A 24,224-nucleotide genomic window follows, 5' to 3' on the forward strand; every position below is an offset into this window, starting at 1 on the left:
AAGGGCCTCATCAGGCCATGAAACTCCCTGTCAGTCAATTTTCTGATTACTTTTTTTTTTGCAAATACTTAAAGAACATTACATAGTAATCAAAACAGTAAGAACAAGACAAAAACAACAACATAAAAAATTATAAAGACAAAAAGAGGCAGTGGAGGAGTTCGAGTGAGTAGGAGATTAGTTCGGCCGCAGAAACCCCATTTCAAGTTAGAATTTGATCATAAAATTAAATAAAATTTAAGATTCCTATGTGAAACCAAAACCTTCATGTTGAAAATTTGTAGAGATCAGAACGTTTGTCCACATAAAGGAGAGTAATATCGGTTTCCGCCAATTTTCTAAAAACTTTTGAGCCTCTGAAAATGGGAGATTGTGTATAAAAACAGGCTTTAATTCCTAATTAAAGCTGAAACTAACTGACTGGTTTAAAATCCCCTGTTGTCGTGTAGAGAGGCAACATTGCAAAATTACAAATCTGCATAATTGTCCAAATACTTACAAAGTTTAAAGATTTCCACCTTATCTCTGCTTGAAAATGATGGACAGTCAGACATAAGTAGGACACAACCATCCAGTGTTTAGATACAAAGAGCAGCTCCAGTGAAAACCCCTTTCCTCGGTGCTTCCCCCTCTCAGCCTCTCTGTCCCACATGGCTGCTGAGAGCTCAGTGGAGGCTGCAGTGGTAACGTGCCAAAGCCTCGTTGAGGAGTTGTCTCCAGGATCTGCCTCCCTGAGAGGCATCGGTGACAAGGGCCTGATTGATGCCACGGTAAACAAATGTCAGGGGAGCCTGCCAGCTTTGGCTGCCGCTGCTTTGGGTGCGAGGATATAAGGAGGCGGAAGCAGTGAGATTAATTTGGAGGAAGGGGGGGCTGCTAGGATTGCGAATCAGAAAAGTCTTGATAGCTGGCGTGTCAAAAGACGGAGGAAAGGCTTTTGTGGAGGCAGAGGGTTTATCTTAATAACAAAAGTGAGTGTCTCTATTGGATCGGGGCTCTTTCTCTGTGAGATCTTCAAAAGAATAGATCTTTAGTAGCGGGCTCGGGCTGCAACAATGCAGACACAGACACGGTGCACATTAAACTACCGGGAGATGCAACAGAGCGACAGTCTTGATAATTAAGAATCGCTGCAGAATTAAACAGAGAACAGCTTCTGCTAACTCCCAGCTCACCCCTGACTCCCATCAGGGTTTAGGGTGTACAGTCTAATGAGCAAAAGAGGCAATAAAGCTGTCACCCAGCACCTTTTTGTGTGCATACTGACAGGCTTAATATCTTAAATCAATGCGGACAAAAGACTCCTGACGGATAAGATCAAGTTAATTTCAGACTGCAGGGGCAAAATTATTAAGCTGTCAATAGCGCCGTAGGTGAGGCGAGCGCGGCCTGAGCGGAGAAGAGACGGGGATTTAGCAATTATCTCCGGCGAAACAGGCAGATTCATCTGCACCGTTTGTCGTTTTGCAGATGATAAATGTGTTTCATTACACGAGTTCCACAGCACTGAGGGAATAAGCGAAGGATTCGGGAGGGAGATGATTCCCCCGTAGAGTTTCAGAAATAACAAAATCGTACCGTCTAAATAAAGCTTTCTTTCTGACTGACACATCACTGGGGAACGAGCTTCCTCCTGCTCCCCTTTGCTTTAGGCTCCATCCCTGTTCCTCGCCCCTCTGCTTTCTTATTTTTCCTCTTTTACTCCTTTTCATCTGCGCGCACTTTTGTTCGTTTTCCTTCACCTACCTTGAGCTTAACAGCTCCTGGGCACTGTGAGCAACTTTAAAATCAGCCTGTTATTGGTTAATTGGTCAATTTTGGGCGTCCTTATGGCCAATTCTCTCCCGCAAAATGAAGAAAGACAAGGTAACAATTTACATGTAAATTTCCCCAGCATGCAACCTCGGTCCAAGGTGGCGCCTTTAAATTACTGCGTGCTTTCAATCAATACTGTGAAAGGAGGCCGGGTAATTCGACGTGCAGGACAGCTGCTGTTTTTATGAGTGTCTCTGAATGCCTTTTATAAACACATTGATCGCCCTTCAGATTGTCACAGCCTCATCTAACCATCCTCGCTGCTCTACCCCTCACAGAAAGTTTCCTTTGAAAGGCCACTGCTGGAAACGATGGCCCTGTCCTCACACTAACACACACAAACACTGGAGGAGTCCTCACATCTTTAACAAGCCCGGGAAATCAGAGTCAGGGGAACAGATACAGTGCATTATGTGTCTAAGTTTCTCGGCACCAATTAGAAAGCTATCACTATGCAAGCTTAATGATGGCGACCATGGGGGAAAAAACAAGTTGTACTAAAATATAGAATATGCTAAAAGCCGTTCATTATGAGCATAAATTATACAACAGCTAGTTTCGAGTGGAAGCGCGTGGGACTCCGTGGCTACCTCTCCGGGGCAAAATAAGCCAGTGTCACTTTTTAAAGATAGAGCCATTTACAACCAACCTAAGGAGTGATAATATCATTAACTACTGGGGATTAAAGTGGCTTTAAGTATTTTTAGAGCTGCTCCACTTTAAACCATTTGATGAAGCAATGGTTTGAAAGCTGGAAGCAGGAATGTGAAAGTGCCCAACATTGTTCTCTGCTTTTTCCTTTTTGTTTTGCACATAACAATGAGGCAGTAAACAAAAGGCTCCTGTCTTTAAAGTGGGACCGTTCAAAAAGGAAGAACTGAATAAAACCAAGTATGAATCGGTGTTTAACCAGCTGGAAAGGCTTCTCGCTTCAAATCAGACTCATCCACCTATTAGTCATTCGCTGTCATTTCTAAAACAGGGGCATTTGGGACCTTTTTGCATGGCATCCTGCTGAGAACTATAAAGCAACACAAAGCTATAATTGTTTTAGCTCACAGCAAAAGGAGGAGGAGGAAAAAACTCCTTTGCAGGACCTCTTTGCAGGATTTTCTGCTGAAACTAGTTGGATCTCAGCCTCCAGCACACAAGTGTTACTCTTATATTTCGTGAGTATCTGATGCTGCTCTCATGAATCAGGTCCCACCGCCGCTGTCGGAGATCCAAAAGGTCTTCCCATCATCAAGCCAGCGCCGTCACTAGTGGAGCCGCTTTCTCGCTCATGTCCCGGGGTGAGTGTTCAGCGCTGCCTGTGCGCCTCGCCTCACACATATGTGATGACACGATGGAGTGAACCGACACCCAGCCTCCATTTCACCTTCAGCCAATCCAACCACCCACAGCAACAGCCGCAACAAAGACACGAGTGGTACTACTCCTACAGATGTGCCAAGCTTTGATTTTTTTCCCCTCTATATGCCTGCTGTAATCTTCCTCTGCACTCACTTCTTTTGAATCACACTTTTGGAAAGAAAAACTTTAGTCTTTTGGTGCTTTTTTTGCCCCCTCCGGCACCACATGCAGCATTATTAGAAATTCTGCTCTGCCTTCCTGCGGACATGTTTCTGAATCAGCCACCTCCCCTACACTATACTCAATATCGATACAGTCCACTTCACATTTCACTCATACACACACACACACACACACACGCACGCACGCAGAAAGTTATACTTCCCTCAGTCGGATCACAACTAGCCACCCTCAACAAGTAATTTCATCAATCTTTCATTTACTGTGCGCCTCATCGGAGAACTCGTGTTATATCAGCCTGCATGACAAGCAGCTGTAGCTGTGACTCCAACTTATTCAGCATGAATTAATGGTGAGTATATATTATAGATGAGACATGACCAAAAATGAATAAAAAATAGGTCAAAAATGTACTAAATGTGTGAAAAGTGACTGCCGATTTCATGTCCTCCCCAAAAATAATACTAATAATAATAAAGTCAGCTCATTAGGACAAAAGTGGAAGATTTGAGAGTTATGGAAATTCCACCAAAAGCTCGAGCATGCCCAATAAGCCGCTCATTCTGAAATCTTTACAGAGTGCTTAAAATCTGTTAAGGACCAGCACTGGTCACTGCACATAAAGCATTGTGGGGCCATTCAGCGTCACTACCGCGAGCCCAAAATCAAATCCCATCCGTCCCAGTATCTGTGATACAGCGGGACTGCAGATATTTCAGGACATCTGGGATTTTTAATTTCCTATATTACTTCAGTTTCTTTTCAAAAGACATGAAGTGAACGTGAGAGACACCTGTCACCATACAGGTACAGTTACATAATTCTTCATTAGTCATAAGTAAATGGTAAATGGCCTGTATTTATATAGCGCTTTACTAGTCCCTAAGGACCCCAAAGCGCTTTACACATCCAGTCATCCACCCATTCACACACACATTCACACACTGGTGATGGCAAGCTACATTGTAGCCACAGCCACCCTGGGGCGCACTCACAGAGGCCTACTCTTTAATACAAATGCTGTAAAAACTGATGAAACGATGTACGGCAACGTGCTCAGTCAGTGTTAAAGAACTGAAGAAGTAAGTGACAAAGACTTGAAGCATGGTCATTTCCAACCTGTCTACAGCAGTGACTCATGGGTGTTTATGAGGAAATCATTAATTCAGCAGCTTTGTGATGGTTCTATTAGTTATTTTCCACTCTGACTTTGACTGGTGTGTTTTCCTGAAAACTGAGAATGGTATTTAGAGTTTGATTAGCAATGGGCCAAGCGGTTAACAGCGATAAATCACAAACATTTATCTGCAGGGCCGGTGCTTAAATGTTGAAGACAGAATGAAGACAGAATAAAGTGCTGCAAGTGTAATGCTGTGTTACAGTCTTTGCATCAGTACAGTGATGTTTTACAGTTGTTGTTGTTGTTGTAGTTTACAGTAGCTGTCAAAATAACAGTTTCATGCTGGTAAATCTAGCTTGGGGGATGTACTATAGATACTTTATTGGGAGCTGTGTTACAGTACACTCTTATTTTTCTAACGTTTAAATCTAAATGTTGGAGAAAGAACTCTAACTGGGTATATTAACCCTGGAGTTTGTCTGATATTTGCTTTGCTGAAAGTGATTGATTTCTTTTTTTTTTTTTTTTATCTCTTGCTGTTTTGCATTGAAACAATATAATGCAGAACGCATTCAGAAAATTCAGCTTGCACAGTTGATTAACGGGAGAAAATACTTAAAGTGCTATTGTTTTGCTGAGAAGGGGGTATTTATAGAGTATTATTGAATATTTAGGACCTAATGTACAGTATATTTTTCCATTTGCCAAAATGCTCAAGGCCAAATAAAACTTCTAGATGTTTCCTCCATGCACAAGGTATTTTAAACAAATTGCCAGGAGCATCAGTTGTGTGTAGCATCACTGAGGGTACTGTTAACCTCTATCACAGATACAGAGGAGACAAACATTTCTTGTATTTACATATTTTTTATATCCCACATAACATTTAGTCAATCAGCAGACTTCAGGGAGCCAAAGCAGAACATTAGGTTTAACACGCTTGTGAACACCTTTTCTGCAGAACTGTATAAGCCATAAACCAAGCAATTAATCTGCAACAGACCTGCAGCGAGGATGAGTAAACCAAACCATGCCTTCGCTGGCCGTGATGGATTGTTCTATGGCTGATTGGTGAATTGATTCCAGTGAAAGTAATGGTTATGAACTGTTAGTGTCCAGCTCAGACTGATTCCTTAGAGATGGTGCACAGACAGCTGGTCTGCCTAGCCTCAGATTTGGGAAGGCTAAATATTTCTCATTGCCTGCCAAGAGAAATATTTAGCTTCCCCTTTGGCTGGCAGATAAAACGCCTGATGGCCTAGGTGCAAGGTGTGTGATTAAACATGGATGCTTGGAGAAATGTAGGGCTCAGCGGTTAGGGCTGCATGCACCTTACACGATGGGAGCTTAATATATGGCAGAAGGAGCATGACAAAATATGCTTCACAGTGCATCGCGCTCTCTCTCTCCTGCTGTTTGATTTGAAGTATTTTGCGATTCGCCACACTCTTTCATGTTTACAGAACATTTAGTGTTATTCAAAAAGAAAAAAAAGAAAGAAAAAAAACACCCCTCTTTGAATCAGGTGGGAGTATTGCATGCTGCGAACGGAGAGAAAACATAACCTGGAGCACTTCCCTGTGCTGACATGACACTAAAACACCTAATTAACATTTGCGGCTGGCTGTGATGCAGACACATGAGAGGCTTTTACCATTTCCATAGTGAATCAGAATGCACGCAACAGGCTCCAGTGCACCAACATGCTGCATTCTGCAAAAGAGGACAAAAATATGGACTTCTGTCCACAAAGACCCGAATCATTTCACCATTAACCTTTTCTGTTTTTTGCCAACTCACTTCTCCAGATCTATTCCTTCTTCATTAGAGAAGATAGAAGTCAGTGACAGTTGAGCTCCATGGAACAAAAACAATAAAGATGAGTTTGGATCATTGCATCATTTACAAAATAACTTCCAGTTTGCTTGCAGCTCAGATCACACACATAATTGATATTTGCTGACAATGTAACAGGAGTGGCTGTGTACATTTTGACTATTAATCCTCTTTCATTCCCTCAGCTTTTACCCCGTCGTCATATATTTAAACAAGCACCAAAGTTAGTGTTTTAAGGAGGCTGTCAATATCCTAACTCAAATCTTGCAATGTTTCAGCACTAACAGAATCAAAGTGAGGTGCAAGGCAAGGTTACTCCATGTTCAGATCAATACAAGAACAAATTTTACAAGTTTCAGTTTCGTATTTGTAACAGGATATTCCGCTTAATGCGGCCAGATTTTTTTTCTTTTAATAAAATAAAATTCTCAGAGCAGGTTAGTAAACGTTCAGCCAGAGGGATGGAGAGTGTGTGGGTTGGCTCTCACTGAAAAGGTCAGCATTTAAAACAAAACACAGAAGCGCTATAGCGGTACTATCCGCTAGGAAAAAATATATATTTACAAATCTATATTTGACTTAATGCGTTGGTGCCGATTGTTAGAAACGTGCTCTATCCCACAACATTATCAGGAGTACGTAAAACATTAACGTCCCGTATCTACGAGCTTTATTAATGACAGTTACCTGACACTGGGGTTTCGGGGACCCACTTGGAGCCCGGGTGCAGAGACTGAAATACTGTGCGCACCTCCTGGCAGTTTGGCACGTGTCCGCCGGGAAGGGAGAACAGCTGGAGGAAGGCGCACAGAAAGAGCGCACTGTGGACCGGTGAGGAAGCCATGGCTGACGGGCAGCAGCACTCAACCAAAGCGGACAGAGTAGAAGAAGCAGCGGTAAAGTTCAGCGCGCTAAAAGTTACAGAAGGAGCCAGCGTTTGCGCTGATGAGGTGAAGCTGCAGCTCCCGGCTTGGCTCGGATCAGCATCCTTCCGCTTTCCTCTTCTCCTCCTCTCAGAGTCCGTGCACTCTGCAAAGCTGCTCTCTCGGACTTCTTGGAGCTACACGGATGCCGAGAACTTATGACTCCCTGTTCATTTGCAGCAGCGAGCGTCATCTCTCCGCACAGATGGATGAACGCCCCCCCCCGATTCCATGTGCGCGCTCATTAAAAAGCGCGCGCCACGGCGTGAAGCTAGCTGCGCTTACAGAGAGCTCCTCTCAGTGATGCGCTGACACAGTGGCCCTGTGTGGGCGCTAGAGTGGAAATATGAGGGGCTTAATGCGCTGCACGAGCCGCTTTAGATTAACCGTACGGGATTTAACTGGGGCACATCACTCGTGCGTTTCACTATACATTTAAACCCGTGTTTACCAGGAGCTGCACACAAAACACCAAAGACATGTATGAGCGGCAGTTTATTTTTCATTCACATGGAGATTGTTCATACAGACAGCTGGTTGTGCACGAAGCACAAAACTCACTGTTACATTATACAGATTTCTTCATGTCAGTTTAAAATGAGTCTTACTTTCACTCAGATCTACAAGCATTAAAGTTGAGATGGTGCCATCTAGTGTTCAGTGTGGATGTCAACAGCAAAAACGTTGCCCAACAGACAAGGACAAGATATTAAACTCCGCAGACCGAACAGTTCATCAAGTCAGAAAAGTTGTTCTGGGAGTTTAATTTCTCATCTATTCACAATGTTAAGTGTTGAAATTTAAATAATCCATCTTAAAAACAGCAAGTGTCACAACACCAGAATCACAGCAGAAGTAGAAACAGCAGCAGCTCATCTCGTGCCTGCTGTGAAAGGCTTTCAGTCTTTCAAGTGTTGCTCAGGACAGACAAAACACACGCGTGTCGCATTTCTGAGAAACAGAGAGCTTTGCATGGATTTGCACAGCAGAGTCTTTCAGAAGCTGAGAACAAACCATCAAAACTCACTGTAAGCCCAGCTGAGTTTAAGTGCTATGAACAGGCGGAAAGGTGACCAGCAATACCCCAAGTGCACAAACTGCAGTAGATGAACGTTTACTACCTGCACTGTGAGCACTTTGGAACTGCCGGGACAACAGTGTGTTCATCTCAAGGAATGAAAAGTCATGAGGGAAGATGTCAGAGGAAAGACCTGTAAAGAAGCACATGTGACAGACACAGACTGCTTTTACTGTCACACTTAAACAAGATGTTTTTTTAATTTTTTTAAATGGCCAGCAACCATTGCTTCTATGTTCCAGTGGCATGTGTTATATTTTTCGATTTTAAAAATACAAATTGATGGGTGGGCCGGGGGGGGGGGGGGGGGGGACAACTCCCTGGGCAACTTTAAAGCATCCATTTATCAATCTAGATATTTGTCCATTGAGTTTTTTCTTACCACTGTCGCCAAGTGTTCGGGGGGGGGGGGGCAATATAAAGCGCCGTACGCCATCTTGTTGATTGGGCGCTACACAATTGAAGTGAACTGAAAAACAAGCCCTCCAGACAGAAGGGGCAACTAGGGCAGTAGACTTTGAATACTTCACCAACTACACTAGATGCACCTTAGCTGGAGGACCATGAGGCAAAAATGGAGGGAAGTGATAAACTGGATCACTTCCACACACCGCCAGTCTGCACGATCTGCAAGGAAATCAAACAGAACATGAATAATTACTTAAACGGATTCCAATATTAAGACTGGATACATGTGTTGCCTTTAAGTGGTATAGGAAACTCATTAACACCAACGTGCTCTATATTAGAGTTAAAAAGAAGTTAAACACGATAAACGGCGGTTTACAGGCACGACATTGCCATTAGCCCTGCACTGACACGCAAAAGTTACAGTCCAAGAGATTCTGATATGTTACACGTGCACACACTCCTTCACATTAAAGGAAATTATTCCGTCTGCTCATTTAAAAATCCGATTAACCTGTGCAATTAAACACTGCATCAGATTTAACCAGCTGATGCACCGAGGAAATCCTATAACTGAGTTACAACGGGCTGCCGAAGCTGTTCTGCAGCGTGGAGAAAACATGGAGAAGTTTCCCTTTGCACCAATGTGAAGTCTCATTTTTCAGAAATAAAACCGTGAAAACGCCTCACAAATGATCCGACGTACCCCGAGTTTTGCATGAGTGCAGGCCAGCTTTGGTACTCCACATTACCCAAAGGTTACAATCAAGCCTTAATCTTCGATCGAGCCACACCAGTTCTAGAGGTTTCTCTCCACGGTATCAGCACGGCCCACGTGTTTCACTAAAGTTTGGAGAAGCAGGAGGAAGTTTAAACTTACGACGCTCCATTTTCCAAAACCATATTTCAGGATACAACATCGGAGGTCATCTTTGTTCGCTTTTTATCCCTGAACTAAAAGTTTCAGAAGGCCGGAGAGCCGAGCCGAGCCCTGCCCTGCTCTGCTCTGCTCTGCTCTGCTTTCACGAAGCGGCGCCAGCGGCGTCTGGTGCTGCCCTGATGAGCGCATGGAGTCCTTCAATTAAAGAATAGCACTCAATCAATCTAATGACGCAATTAAGACAATCAGTGCCGGCTGCTGAGCAGTAAGCGGGCTCATGTTTAGGTGTTCGCGGATTAATAAAGAGATCGGCCTTCATTTGCGACCTGAGCAAATGCACTTTAACAAGCTATTGTCAGCCTTCGTGTGCAGATTACACCAAGACTGAATAATCCGATAGATTCAATACTGCCTCACACAGCGTTCAGATTAATGCGCAGGTGGCGCCGACAAACTAATCAACAGCCGCATCAGACTTTATGTCCAGACCTTGCCAATCAAACGTTTCTATTAGCGCAGTTGTCAGCACACGGCTTACCTCTGATCGTGTTGAGCTTCATTCAGTTTAATGGGTGTAGTCAAACCAACGGGGGCTTCCCATAAAGCAGAAATCTCGCAGTATCTCTGTGGATTTTCCATCTCAGTGTATTCCTTTTACCACCCTTCAGCGCAAAAAAACAACAACAACAAAAAAACTTTTGTCATTCATCAAATTGTAACAGCATCTTTTTCTCTTTCTGTATTTCTTCCTCTTTGTGGGGGTGGGGGCAGGAGCGCAGGCGGATGTGCGTCCTTAAATCCACTCATAATCAATGCACTTGTAGATATTTGGTATCATATATCTACAAGCTTTCCTCTGAAGCGACATCCGCTGGGGAAGAAAAAAACAATCTGAATATGAAACCTGAAGTGAGATCAGTTTTATTGACCCACCTCACTCATCCATTCACTGCCGTGCTGGCCAAAGAAACCCAGGAAGCTTGTGACCTATAACCCCAGTAAAACCCTGCCCCCACATAGCCTTCTGTGCTGTCCGCAGCCAGGATGTCCCTCCTCTGCAGTCCCACACAAAACACCATTTAATAAAACTCTGTTTTCAGCTGTCAAGCAGAGGGATGCACGGCCTTTCCAAAGCACGGCGGCACTCCCCTCTCCACCGTGGAGCCGAGCTGCAGTGTTGCCTTACTTTCCGTCTTCTCTGGTTGAACTTTGACCTAGTTTCCCAGGCTGTATGTGTGTTAGAAAGCCTGTGATTGGCTGCATAAAGAGAAAGAAGGCCCCCAGCTGCCATTTTATTTAACTCATCTGCAATACGTGATTGATGTCTGCACAGACACAAGAAAAGGGATCATCATAGAAACACAGAAAAAAAAACAAATGCAGAGTCCATTGTGTGCATTGGTGGCAGCAGCAGGGTGGCTCAGTGGTTTACATTGGTGCCTGTAGGTGGCTCGGGGTTACCCCCGCCATCGAAACTGCGCCCAACTCCAGCACAGATCAAGTTGCTCCTCCTGCCGTCGCACTGCCTGCTACACATGAGAGGATCAATCAAAATATCGATAGTATTGATACCAATGATGGTATTGGTATCGGATACATACTTTGTTTCTATCTTCAGAATCAGTGTCAGTCATTCTGAATCAGAATTTGCAAACTGATGATGATTCATCTCATAAATCACGATACTACTGCCCACTCCGCTTGCGATACACCCTGCTCTTTTACTTAGAGCCAGCTTGAAGAACGCATGCAGACGTGGACAAAATTATTAGCCCTGCTATGAATTTTAAAGTTTTTATCAAAGAACAGAAAAACAGAAAATAGCATTTTGAAACAAACTAGTTTTCTTTTCTTTATCTCATCAAGGTGGAAGGAAACCTCAAGGAGTCAGAAACAATCCTGGGTCTGGGTCGTCTCTTTATTTTCAAACACAACAACGACCCAAAATCTGTCGCTCCTGGTGAAGAACTACCTCCAGAAGACCAAAGTAAAATTCCTGACTGGCCGGCACAAATCCCTGACTTGAATCCCACTGAAAATCTCTGTGTTGAACTGAAGACCAGGATCTATGCTGGAAGATCATGAAATCTGGAGGAGCTTGAGAGATTCTTTGAAGGAGAATGAGCTGGAATTGTTCAGGATACGATGTTTTGAAAAGCTGTGTTAAAAATTTGCTCTGTGTAGCAGCACTTGAGAAATACTAATACAAAACAGGCAACAAGCTCTGGGTGGAAGCTGCCCTCTTTTGTCCTAGGAGCTGAGAGGAGTGACACCCAGTGCGGTCTTCTGCTGCTGTAGCCCATCTGCTTGCTTTGCGCATTTAGAGATGCTCTTCTGCATATGTTGGTATGTAATGATCCATTGGTTTAGTTACTGTTGCCCTCCAATCAGCTCAGAGCAGCCTGTCCAATCTCTGCTGACCTCTGGTGTCAACAAGACATTTTCACACAGAGAACTGCTGCCCACTGGATATTTCCTCTTTTTCAGGACATTCTCTCTGAACCCTAACAATGTTTGTAGGAAGATTCCAGCAGATCACCAATTTCTGAAATACTCAGACCACCCTGTTTGGTACCACAACATTGCCATGTTCAGAGTTCCTTTCCCACTTTGAACTTCAGCAGGTTGTCTTGACCATGTCAATATGCTAATGAGTTGCTCTCATGTGATTGGGTGATTAGAAATTTGTGTCAATAACCAGTTTCCTTCAAACATTATCACAAAACTGGAGGCCATATCACTCAAGCATTCTCTGTGTTCTGAGACATCAGCAAAAATTTATTATGAGGCTGCTCCTTAACTTTATGCATAAATAATTAACTGTTTGCTACAAAGTTATTAGTCCTGAGGTTTTATTGATTTGCACCCTTATTATAAATATCATACATTCATTTGTGGTAGTTTCCTAAAAGTCTGGCGTAATTTCATGAGTTTTATTTATTTATTTACTAAGATGATTAAAGCTTTGCTGTGAGAGATAAACTAATAAGTGACTACCACACTCTGTATCACCCTACACGTTCATGTGTAATAATTGTTTAGGCAACAAAAACAATGCAAAACAAAACATTGCAATGACATTTTATTTTCATGAATGCTCTCACACTTCACTTATCCTTTATAAAGTTATGTACACATAATTTCCTCCCGAAGAAAATAAAATATCCAGTGTGGAAAGGTAAAGAAAGAAAAGAAGGCAACAGAGTCAAAAAACGTAAAGCACAATAACCCAGAAAAGTTAAATTCATTTCATACATATTATTGATTTTAAGGAATTTAAATTTGTGACTACATATTGCCAGTGACTCGTATATTCATAACAGGAGGTAGGGTTAAAGAAACTTGAAATGCTTTGTTTGTACAACTAACACAAGTGCTAACACTGTTGCTAACAGCACCCCCTAGTGGGATGGCTGCGCACAACACATCCTTCTAAAAGTGCATGTCAAGACTGGGGCCAAATTTCAAAGTCTGCATACAAATTCATACGGGCAATAATTTTTTTTCCTCCTTCCATTAATTATTACTGATAACAGACTTTTTGTCCTCAGTAAATCTATAGTCAGCTGCATGGAGACATCAGTAATGACCACTGTGTATACGGATTATTCCCAACGTATTCTCACAGTTTTCATTTGTTTTATAGTTTCTAAACTGATGACATGACAATGCACGGTGTGTAGGACTTCAGTTTATCTATGCATCGTGTACCACATTCACAGCAAGTTTATCAAATTATTTAATGGCTCCTGAAAGTCCTCACTCTTTGTGACGGTCTCATGAAGTGGACCAAAGAATGATCAAGCCAAATCAACCCAACTGAAAACTACACTGTGTGATGCCTACTACAGATCTCTTAAAATATATTTACACTCCCAGGGTTTACATATAAGCAAGTATCGCAGTTAGTAATAAACCTGGTCTACGCATGAACATGAGAAATTAACTGCTAATGTATTTGGGACCTGAAATTAACATTTTTTTAAATTAATTTTTTACATTTTTAAACCCTTTTTTCATATCAGCTTTGGTTTAAAACAAATTAGAAATTGAAAGAATCAATCATGATCCATGAAATGTCTTTAAATAAGGCAAAAATTCATTACAAGGTACCACACTGCAATTCATTATGAATTAACATTTATGAGGTACCACACAATGAAAAGTTTAAGTTTTAAAAAAGGATCCAGTTTTCCATTGTGAAAACCAGGCTGCGGTCCCTGCTCAAGTCGGAACAAATGTATCACATGTCGGCATCCATTCAAACCACTGCTGTGTGCTTTTCTTTTGGTCAAATGTCAAATTAAATATCTTGTCAAGGAAATAAAATTAAAAAAATAAAAACCAGCATCCGCAAACTCAAATCCCATGAGGTATATACACTAACAGTCTGCACAGACAACGCATTCTGAAACGCTGTAATTTCAGCCACTATAACAACAACAACAGCAGAAATAGGGTAATTATTTCAACTGAGCTCTGGTGATGCACGTGAGGAGTAAAGTCAGTGCTCATCATCCAAAAATCTCATGTGGAACAGTGCATGTGGTTATCCTGACAATATTGTGACATGAGATGGGACCTACTGTTCTGATGCTTTGCAGGCATGTTGTTGCACTGTGTCACTGTTATAATCATATCAGAAAAGAGAGCCAACCTAACAATTTACCTTTTCCTTAAGCAGTTTGTCTCTTCTGTATTAAAGTGAATGATGGTGTGGTTAGGAGTTTGCATTTGTGTGGTTTCTGAGGTGAAATGTCATTTTGTTTTAGTAATATTTCAGTCTTCAGACTAATCAAGTCCAGTGTAGCAGTGAAATTAATCAGGGGAAAAACACGACCCTGATTAAAATTATTATAAAAGTCTGTGGTTCAATAACACACCGTGCTCCGATATGAATATAACAGTGTAACATTTTTATGATTTTTTGTTAATTTGTTGCCATCAGTTTTAGAACGTGAAGAAGAAATGAAGCGCATCCAGCGAGATGGGCTGGTAGCCTGCAGCGTTATCTGATGCCTTGTTTCTATTTCAGTCATGTAAGCATCGCTGAGCACAGCCTGAAAAATCACAGTACAATTAATTGATTCCTCTATAGTTTTGATTTTCTCTTCCTGTGACAGCTAATGCATTGGCTAGTGCAGCACTGCGGAGTCGTTTCTGACCAGCATAATCGCGTGCACTCCAACGAAAGCCTGAAAACTGCGCAATAATTGCCAAATGTTACTACTACGAGCTGACCTGCCCAATATGAGCCGACGTGCCACTCTTCTAAAGCTGGATTTCTAAAGACAGTCCCTGTACAAAGAACAGCTTTCCAAAAAACAAAAGACGCAACAAACCAAACCTAAGCAATGAGAATAAGCATCATTCAGAAAGAAGAGTTACTGGAGGCTTTAAATGTTTTAGCATAAAAGATACATTAGAAAAATAATATATTTACCTCTCAACCTTTCAATCTCTAAAGCATGTACAAGTTCTGGAAAATGACCTCAGTGCTCGAGCTGGTTGCGAATTTCCATGTATATGGAAAAGTAACAGCGTAAGGTCCAACATTAGAAGAAGGAACCAAAAGGCATTTGGTTATAACTAAATAAGAAGCACTGCGGTTTAAATAACAGTTCTTGGCCCACTCAGGTTGCTGGATGGAAAGAACCTCCACATCCACACTAAGCCAGAAAGTGAAGGAAGTAAACTTAACGTTTCCTATTTTTTATACTTAGTATGAACTTTTAATTATGCATGTTTTTATTTTGTTTTGTTTTTTCCTCTTGAACCACCACCTCTAAAATCTACCACCTGACAGAGCAGTCGTCCCATTATTAGAATGGGACGACTGCATTAAGCTTCCTCGGACGCTGTGGGTCTCTTCAGGTCTTTGATTTGCTTGATCAGATAGTTTTTCTCATCACAGAACTGCTCGTCCTCAGATCTATCCGTCTGGAAGTTGCCAAGGAACTCCACGAGCTTGGTCTGGTTCTTCAGAAGGATGTCCATCACGGGCTGAGTCTTGTTGGGGTTTGCAACAAATACCTTTGGAAAGATTATGTAAAAAGTTTAAGTACCATTTGTGGATGCAATGCACAGAGTCCAGTGAATCTACTTTTAGCCAAAGTCTTGCACTGCAGCTGTGATGGTAGTTCTTGTTCTGCTTTGATCATGAACCAGTTCTCTTCCTGCTGCAGGTTCTGATTAGGTTCAGTGATCCCATCTTCAGAGCAGATCAAGGACACCTTCGCCAGCTGTAGTCCAACAAGACGGAGTTTGAGTCCTCCTGACTGACCAACTGCTAGACAGGAGGACTCCAAGGAGAAGCAGCTGAATGATACTAAAGACTGGCATAACAGAAAGCTGGACAAATATCCAGCTAGCAGTAAAAACGAGAGGTGAAGCTGTTAGCAGCAACCAAACTTTTAAATAAGAGAAATCACAATGACTCAGCCTGACTAAACAAAAACCCACATTCAATATTAGACCAACTTAAGGTAGCAGGTATGTGGGGTTTTCATGACACAATTCAGATTTAAGAGTGGATTTTGAGAAATTTTTTGCGCACCTTGAAGACGTGGAATGCTTCAAACTGGATGTTTCGGCTGTTATCTCTCAGCAGGTTCATCATCAGCTTCAAGTTCTCTGCCCGACTGATGTACCTCGTCATGACAGTGAAGTTGTGCCTATCCAGGAGAAGTTCACCTAGCAGCTAACAAATAAATATACATGAGTTTACAGAATCAGTCCACAAACTTGTCAGTTAAACTTAAGACTGAGCAGGAGGATGTACCTTCAAAGACTGCCGTTTTGTGACGTAGTTCTCAGAGTGCAGAAGTTTTTCATACTCTGTAAACACCTGATAAAAATGTCAAAAGTAAGTTGGGTAAAGAATGAGCAGTTTTTCCAATTAAATATCAAAACCACTCAAGAAAGCTCACCCTGTCATAATTATTCTCCAGGAAGTCTGCACACATAATCTTGTGTCTCGTGAGAAGATCCTGATGGGGAATAGAAGAGGTCAAGATATCAACTAGGAACAGTCAGGATGTTAATCTTGCCATTTTTATATATATATATATATATATATATATATATATATATATATATATATATATATATATATATATATATATATATATATATATATATATATATATATATATATATATATACACATATATACACACACACATATACATATATATATATACGTATATATATATATATATATATACACACATATATATATACATACACACACACACACACATATGTGTGTGTGTACCTTGAACGAGGCAAAAGCATCTGAGGCGATGTCAAAGGTTGACAGCTCCACATAATGGAAGAAGCAGAAGAAGTCTTCAGAGAAGAGCACTATCCTGGCCAAAGGCTCGTGACGCAGGCACTCTCTCAGCATCATCCCACAGTTAAGAGCCACTTCTGGAGCCTCGTATCTGCACAGGTTCATACATGTCAGGTCCAAGTGATGGTGAACTCATCACAAGTTATACAATTTTCACTCGAGATGTATAATCACATCCTAAACACTGTCACTGTTAGTTTGACATCAACTCTGTGTTTCCAATGACGAAGGAACGAGATCCTCGCAAAAAATAAACAAATGGATTAAACTAAGGCAGAACGTGAGTACAGCAGCAGCGATCTACACGCAGAGAAGTCGTCAATCACTCAGTGACGCTGAGAATTTAAACTAGGGTAAAACTTATGGAACAGATTCTGTAAATCGCCAAAATATTTTTTATATTTTTAAAAGAGCCTGAAGAATGTGTAAGCGATCCTTAAAACAAATACATAAATAAAAAGTGTTACATCTGGTCCAAAACAAGTCTGCTGAATGGCAGCATCCTCCATAGGTCACTACCCTGAAACCAGATCTTCGCATTTTGGAGCACTTATGTACTCATCTAAAGATGACCAATAAGCAGTGATTTTAGATCAGTTGTGCTCATTAATTATGAAAAACTTTGGGAGAAAACTATGTTTTGTTAAGTGTGAATGGAAAGTCTGAACCAATGCAATTTGCTTACTTGGCAGGGAGAGGAGCACAGGATGCAAAGCTTGTTATACTCATTTAAGCAGGTAGAAAAATGGCAAGGAGTACACCAAGCTTTTGTTTGAGAACTGTTTATACAACGTCACAATAGTAACTTTTAATAAAAAGGCTGCCGTTTGCTTTCAAAGGGTCTCATTAACACTCTCAGTCTTTATTATTTACAGTAGTGGACGCTGTACTATTTCTTAGTGTGATATATTCTTTGGCTTAAATCAAGGAGCTGCAAAGAATGCATTATAAGCCCTCTCATCAATCTTTTAAAGAGACAGTATTCAGATAAAGGTCAATTAAGTTAATGCCCATCCAGGTTTCATCCCTATATCCTCACAACTATGACAGAATGAGCCATAACCCTCTTATGCTAGACAGTGTCCCTTAAGCTCTGCCAGATATTTGACAGCACATCAAGAAACGTCAAAAGCTTCTGGTCGCTTTGATAATTAGAAACGCAACGTCCCATATGGAGCTGAGAAAACGTTAAAGTCCAGTTTATAAAAAACACCTACCAGTCTGAAGGTAAGGATTTTGTAGTTCGATCACGATGGACCCTGTAATAGCATATGTTATCGCACTGCTCTCTGCTGCTGCAGGTTAGTTATGAACTCAGAAGACTTGTACAAACAGCTGGAACACAAACTACCGTCACTGCTGACTTTGATTAATCCAACCTGTCGCAGACTTCTTCAGACAGAGACCTGGCAGAAACTTACGTAAACTTGGATTTTATAAACATTTCAATCTGTAATAGATGTGAAATGATACAAATGACGCAAAGTGAACAACGTTAACACAGATGTGAAAGGCATTTTGTGATTTTCGAGAGGTCTGTGCACTCATCGGGCCATTAAATGTACACAAAATGTGCCTTTCGAATTTTGTGCTAAAATGTGGAACAACCTAGATGTTCATGCTTTGTCCTCTGTGACATGTACAACAATTTATTTAAAGAACAATCTGTTTTGAGGTCTTAATGAGCTTGGGCAGCGCAAGACTGTGAAACAGAAGGAAAGCAGGTGTCTCATACAAACTTCTTTTTCTTCGCCCCCTCATGTTGTTGCTCTTTAAAGCATTCTCATGTTTCTTAACAAAAGCAGGGCAACGCAAGATACTGGCGCGAGACATGTGAGCCTATCTGCATTCAGATTCTTGCAGTATTAAAAGCTGTGACTTTTTCCATGGAAAAGTAGCCGGGGGGCCATTCAGCTGACATATTCAGATGTCTCTGATGAGCAGAGAGGACTGGACATCTGAAAGAGGCTTTGAAAAGGTGATGTGTGGGAACCGTTATACAAATATTTTGGTGGCATTTTTCATGATCCCCAGGTTTATTATGACCACAGAGGGCAACAACAACAACAACAAAAAAAATCAGTTTCTCCACACCTAATTTTTTTTTTTTGCCAGTCCTGTTACCCACTGTCCACTTTTTGTGAGTCTACACAGTTTTTTCCTTTTATCTATTGGTTTAATGGTAAATAGTAGAAACAGCCTGAACAGCATTATTAATAAAAGTTGTTCACAAGCTCAACAGTGAACCAAAAAAAGATTTTTTTTTTTTTTTAATGAAAGCAGGAAGTGTTTTGGCTGAATGTGGTCTTGTAAGTGAGCTGCCTCTGCAGCCATCAGAGTGTCGTAATGTTTTACCTCTTTGGACAATCTTTCCCTCTGCAATCATAGTACAAAATGCTCTGTGTAGTTTATATTCTATTAGTATTTTTTTAATTCATATACATTTCTATTTTAATCCATCTCCTTCCACATTATTGCCCATCCGTTTGTATGAATGTTCCTGTTTTGTGTACAACAAATCGCTCCTAGTGGGATCAATGAAGTTGTTTGGTATAATTTTGGGTTGAACGTGCCATTTCTAGATCTCATTTTCCACAGAGAGGTATTTTTTTCCTGTGCAAAAAAGTACACAATTTCCCCACGCACAACAAGGGAGTTCATTAGCAGTGTAACAAACCGAGACATCAACGTTAAATGTCAGGTTTTGATGTCTGCCTCTCATAAACAAACCAAATCTTCCACTTTATAGTTGTGACATTTAACCGGATAAGATGGCATTCGATCCACCAAACAGCAGCCGGAGCATGCAGCTGGTCTCTGAGTGAGTGAGCAGGATGACTCAGTTTTTCAGAGCTGTAAAACTAGCACTGTACTTTTTGCTTTATCCATCATCTACATGTGTAGCCCACATGTGAGCAAGTTCATGCTTGTTCCTTTGGGAGTTGTTGAAACTCATACTGGCTAATGCAGAAGACTGCAAGGCATGTTAAAGGAAGGTATTTGTACCTAAAAAGCAAAAACCAAATGCTTTTTATTTCATGCTAAGGATTTGTTTGTTTGTTTATGAGGCTCTGAGGGTGGATTTGTTGTTAATGCATATAAATGGACAACGAGCAGTCAGATTGAAGATCAAATGACCAAACACTGAGTTTCTGTACACTGAAAATATGAACTTACCCTTTGAGAAGCATGAAGAGGATCTGTGGGTGTGTAGAAATGTATTCTACCGTGGGCGTGCGGGTGCCAATCTGACGTCTCACGATATTGCTGAACAAATGGACCACATCCTTCTTCCCCTGCACAGTAACAACCACTCAGACTGGGTGCTGATATACACAGGGTTTTTTTGCTTTGGGCATAGACGTTCAAATCAGGCATGCAAACACGCACTCCCCCTGATCATTCAATGTGTGCACCAAGCAATCAATACTTTAAACTCATAAAGTCAGTGCAGAAAGAAGGCATTTTTTCTCCTACCTCAAAATCAATCTTCTGTAGGTTTGCAATGAGAGAAATTAGAAGGTTGGTGTTGTACAGCTCCTGTGCAAGCTGAGCCACTGCTTCAGTTTGGGGCTCCTTGTCACCTGTTCCACAAAGTACTTCCTTCAGTGAGGCAAGATTTTTGGACACCTCCTCTGCAACCTTAATAACATGAGGGGGTAAAAAGAGTATGATCAGCTGCTGCTCAGCGTTACTGTAATTTTTAACATTCATGCCATCCTCAGAGAAATCCACAGCTGACCTTTTCACACTTCTTGCTGTCACCAGCATCCAGCTTTTCCATATATGCAACATGGTCCTTCAGACTCTTCACTATCTCAGCTGGGTTCTTCTGAGACTTTCCAAAAGGAAAAGGCATGGCTGAAGACAGGTAATCTAAGACCAGATCGCTGATGAAACATAACACGGGTTTTTAAATTGTGCAAATAAACCTATTCGACTTCCTGCACCGCTTTGCATCAGGAAATCGCTAACAAAAAAACAACAAAAAAAACTTCACCTGACGAGCTAGACATGAGTGAGTTATGGCGTTTGGCTAAAGACAGAAGCTCATAAGGAAGAGACTAAAGTTTAAAGTAACTCACAACGCTACTTCACGTTAGTCGAAAAAAAGGCTAGCAACTTTTCTTACTTAACGTTTCTTACGTCGAGTTTAGGGTGTATTCATTATATTAGTCTATATTAGTCCACTTTCAAACTAAGCGGGGTCAGCTGAACAGTAGAAGCCAAGCTTTCAAACCAAAACAAGGATGTAACGGAGAACAGGACGTCAAAATGTCAACGTTGCAGCATGCTCATCGGAAAAGTTGAGCTAGCTTGTGACCTAGTTAGCTATAGCTAGAAACAAGGCAACTACCAACAGGACGCAGTTAGAGAAGGACGGTTGTGGGGAAGCACACACGCACAAAACACCCTGCTGAAATATTTACTTCAGGCTGTGTACACTCACCGAATGAAGGGTAGCTTTGAACTTCAAAGACGCTCGGTGAGCTAGCGGGCTAGCGAGTCGTCTCCACTTTCAATATCCACTGTAACGTTACTTTGAAAAAGTCTGTAACGTTGTCTGACAGCTGTAGCTGTAACGTCCCCTAACTGTAGCTACAACTTCCTCAAACTAGAGACATTCATAGCAGTGATATTTGACGTAAATTTCACTTCTAGTGACCCCTGTCATCGAACTTGCTAGCTTCCTAGTTATTACAGAGTGACTTGCTGCTGGGCTTGCCCGTCTGTCAACTTCATTTCCCTGTTCTTTTCTGCCGAAACACCCGTCCTCTTCTCATCCCGGGGACAATGGGCGGTCATGTTTTGCTATGTAATATGACTGACACCAATTTTATCCTATCACTTTTGCGTGATGTGGGCACGCCCTCTACCCCACTATGGGAGCGCATGTTTCACAAAGTTACATACTAATGAGGGGGAGTATGTTGCAGAGGAAGCCACTCTACCGGACATCCCGTTAATAGAAATCAAGTGCATCTAAATTCTCGGGAAGAGATGAGCCATTAGTTGAGAAATAGTTCGTGTTTTATCTGTGGTTATGAAATCTAAACGTTGTAAAAATCGGCCAGAATAAGAAACAGGATTAGGTTGTTTTTTTTTTTCTTTCATCTAATCGCCTTTTGGTGATTTCTTTGTTGAGTCACAAGAAAATTCAGTATCCAATAGCAACATCTATAAAACACATTTCACTAGCTATTATCAAAGCAAGCAATTTCTAGAACACATATGGACCACAAAAAGTTCCTCAACGTGAATAGTTACCAAAGTCTTTCTTTAATGTATGTCCACTTACCATCACTTAATAACGGATGACAGGCATAATGAGTTGACTCTCCTCTGTATTCTCCAACTACATGTTGTCCAAATTTGCGATAATAACCACACTACATTAACAAACCCTGCATATAAGCTTTTTACTTGCATTAGTGAAACTTTGAATGTCATTTAAGGGAACATATGGACACTTCACCTTCAAAGCTCTTCTTCGGGAGGTGGCTGCGTTTTGCTCCATGCTCTGCCGGGGTGATCCCACATTGTCTTAGTAATGTTATATAATAATATTGTTGACGTCCAGGCTTTGCGGAGGCCAATTCATGACTGGATTAACAGTCCATGTAATAATCAACACAACTGCTTCTGAATTTCAGGTGTGTGGGCAGGGCCTACGCCCAGGAAACACTCCACCTCTGGAACACAGGCAGGAACCCACACACACGAACAGAGGAGAGAGAGAAAAAGGAAAGATGGTTGGAGTGAGAGAGGTGGATTCTAGGTATAGGGTGGGATAATGGAAGAGATCCATAAAGGAATTAGCTGAAAGAGAACGATGAAAGCATGCAAAACTATTACTAAAAGAAAGTCTGGCTCCTTGGAAGCAAAATACAAAGAACGGAGTGGCAGCTCAAGACTTTTGCACAATGCTGTATGTTTTTAGAATAGTTTAAACCACAGGTGTCAAACATGAGGGGATCCAGAATGGAGCTGGCAAAGACTCAAAATTCAGCCCACTGGATGGCTTTGAAAACAGTAAATGAAGGGCATAAATTTAGACCATGCAAGTGTAAGTTTTACTTTTCCTACTGATAAGGGTGTCCTTGACATTCATATCACACTAAAATAATAAAGTAATACGTAAGTAATTAAATGAAATACTGTGGAAATTTCTGGGATTTTTTATAGAACTTTTTCTGTAATTTTACACATTTATTACTTCATTATTTTGTTTATCACCGTTCAGGTCATGTAGAAAAACTGAGGCATTCTCTTGAAATTGTACTTTTTTATATTAAGATATCTCAGGGTTTAAATGCAAGTTACATTTCTTTAGAGTGACAGAAAGGGGTGTTTTACAGGACCGCCCGGCTTAAGATCAAAGTAGGATGCACGTGTCTCATGACATAAAATAAGTTTGACATCACTGGTTTAAACTTTTCCTACTCAGGGCCCCACCATGGTGTTGACATGCATTTTTTAACATATCCCAGACTGTGGTGCCTTAGAGGTCCATTATTGTCCCAGTGCATAAAAACTCAGCTGTGATTAAGCTTGTATTGAGCCCCTTACTGTGCACACTACTCACACGTGATTGCTCAGCAAAGTATCCGGGCAATCATATTGTGACTTTTACAGATGATGCAGCTGTTGCAATTAATGATGAGTCAATGTAGAGGAGAGACGTGGAAGAACTTGTTGGCTGGTGTGATGCAAACAATTTGTGGGAAATTTGGGGAACATAAAAGAGATTGTGGTGGTAGGAGGAGACCTCACATCCTTCAATCCCTCCTCATTAGAGGAAAAGCTGTGGTGACCATAGTCAAATACCTGACTCTGCATATACCCAGCAAACTCAAACGGGCCACAAAACAGACAGTATTATTAAGACAACTGTTTTGTATGATGAGGAGGTTGATCTATCTATCTATCTTTTAATGTGTGTCACGGGGACCAAACTTAGATCCATCTGTAATTACATTACATTACACAGTGTAAATGGCATTTATTTACAAGTCCTTCTTTGATGGTCTCATGTGGCCCGATGATATGTGATAAAAATGTGATAACGTACAAGGTTTAGACACACTTATCTTTGTAGCAATATTACAACATGAAAGAAAATAAATTAAATCAAATGGATTTTTTCTTAGAAGAGACCTTTATTTTTGATAATTTAAAACAAAAATCCCCAAAACATGACAACATGGGCTGATTTTAGCTATAACAGCAGCAACAACTTATATTTAAATTAAAATCAGTACTAGCTTTTACTAAAC

General features: G+C 41.2%; 2 protein-coding genes across 6 annotated transcripts in view; both read right to left on the reverse strand.

Annotated features, from left to right (window-relative positions):
• Positions 1–7,415, reverse strand: part of gpc3 (glypican 3) — a 128,028-nt gene extending 120,613 nt beyond the window's left edge. Inside the window, exon 1 of the mRNA XM_086306813.1 lies at positions 6,992–7,415. Within this exon, the coding sequence (XP_086162939.1) occupies positions 6,992–7,148 (157 nt within the window). The 5' untranslated portion in view covers positions 7,149–7,415. The remainder of the gene's footprint in view (positions 1–6,991) is intronic.
• A 5,247-nt stretch (positions 7,416–12,662) lies between these two features.
• Positions 12,663–22,440, reverse strand: cab39l1 (calcium binding protein 39, like 1). Of its 5 annotated transcripts, none has more exons than XM_086306893.1 (9): positions 22,424–22,440; positions 20,690–20,837; positions 20,425–20,589; positions 20,125–20,243; positions 16,870–17,038; positions 16,523–16,582; positions 16,375–16,440; positions 16,150–16,293; positions 12,663–15,626 (listed from the first exon to the last, which is right to left on the reverse strand). In XM_086306893.1, the coding sequence occupies exons 2-9, from the start codon at positions 20,804–20,806 to the stop codon at positions 15,435–15,437; spliced, it is 1,032 nt and encodes a 343-aa protein (XP_086163019.1). In that variant the 5' UTR covers positions 20,807–20,837; positions 22,424–22,440; the 3' UTR covers positions 12,663–15,434. The 5 variants fall into 5 exon arrangements, with proteins under 5 accessions (XP_086163019.1, XP_086162994.1, XP_086163011.1 ...); XM_086306868.1 differs by lacking the exon at positions 22,424–22,440 and adding an exon at positions 21,398–21,769; XM_086306885.1 differs by lacking the exon at positions 22,424–22,440 and adding an exon at positions 21,033–21,336.
• Positions 22,441–24,224: the final 1,784 nt, after the last annotated feature.

The sequence above is a fragment of the Aulonocara sp. 'chitande type north' Nkhata Bay genome, linkage group LG2 (genome assembly GCF_057382095.1).
Source record: "Aulonocara sp. 'chitande type north' Nkhata Bay isolate Kocher_YH1m ecotype deep benthic linkage group LG2, A_spYH_male_GT1.1, whole genome shotgun sequence".
NCBI lineage: Eukaryota > Metazoa > Chordata > Actinopteri > Cichliformes > Cichlidae > Aulonocara > Aulonocara sp. 'chitande type north' Nkhata Bay.

Excerpts from the sequence above, each read along its gene's own strand:
- cab39l1 (XM_086306893.1), bottom strand. The coding sequence starts at position 20,806 with ATGCCTTTTCCTTTTGGAAAGTCTCAGAAGAACCCAGCTGAGATAGTG. Across the intron at positions 16,583-16,869 it reads ATGCTTTTGCCTCGTTCAAG|GATCTTCTCACGAGACACAA; the intron begins GTACACACACAC and ends ATTCCCCATCAG. Across the intron at positions 16,441-16,522 it reads TGGAGAATAATTATGACAGG|GTGTTTACAGAGTATGAAAA; the intron begins GTGAGCTTTCTT and ends CATTTTTATCAG.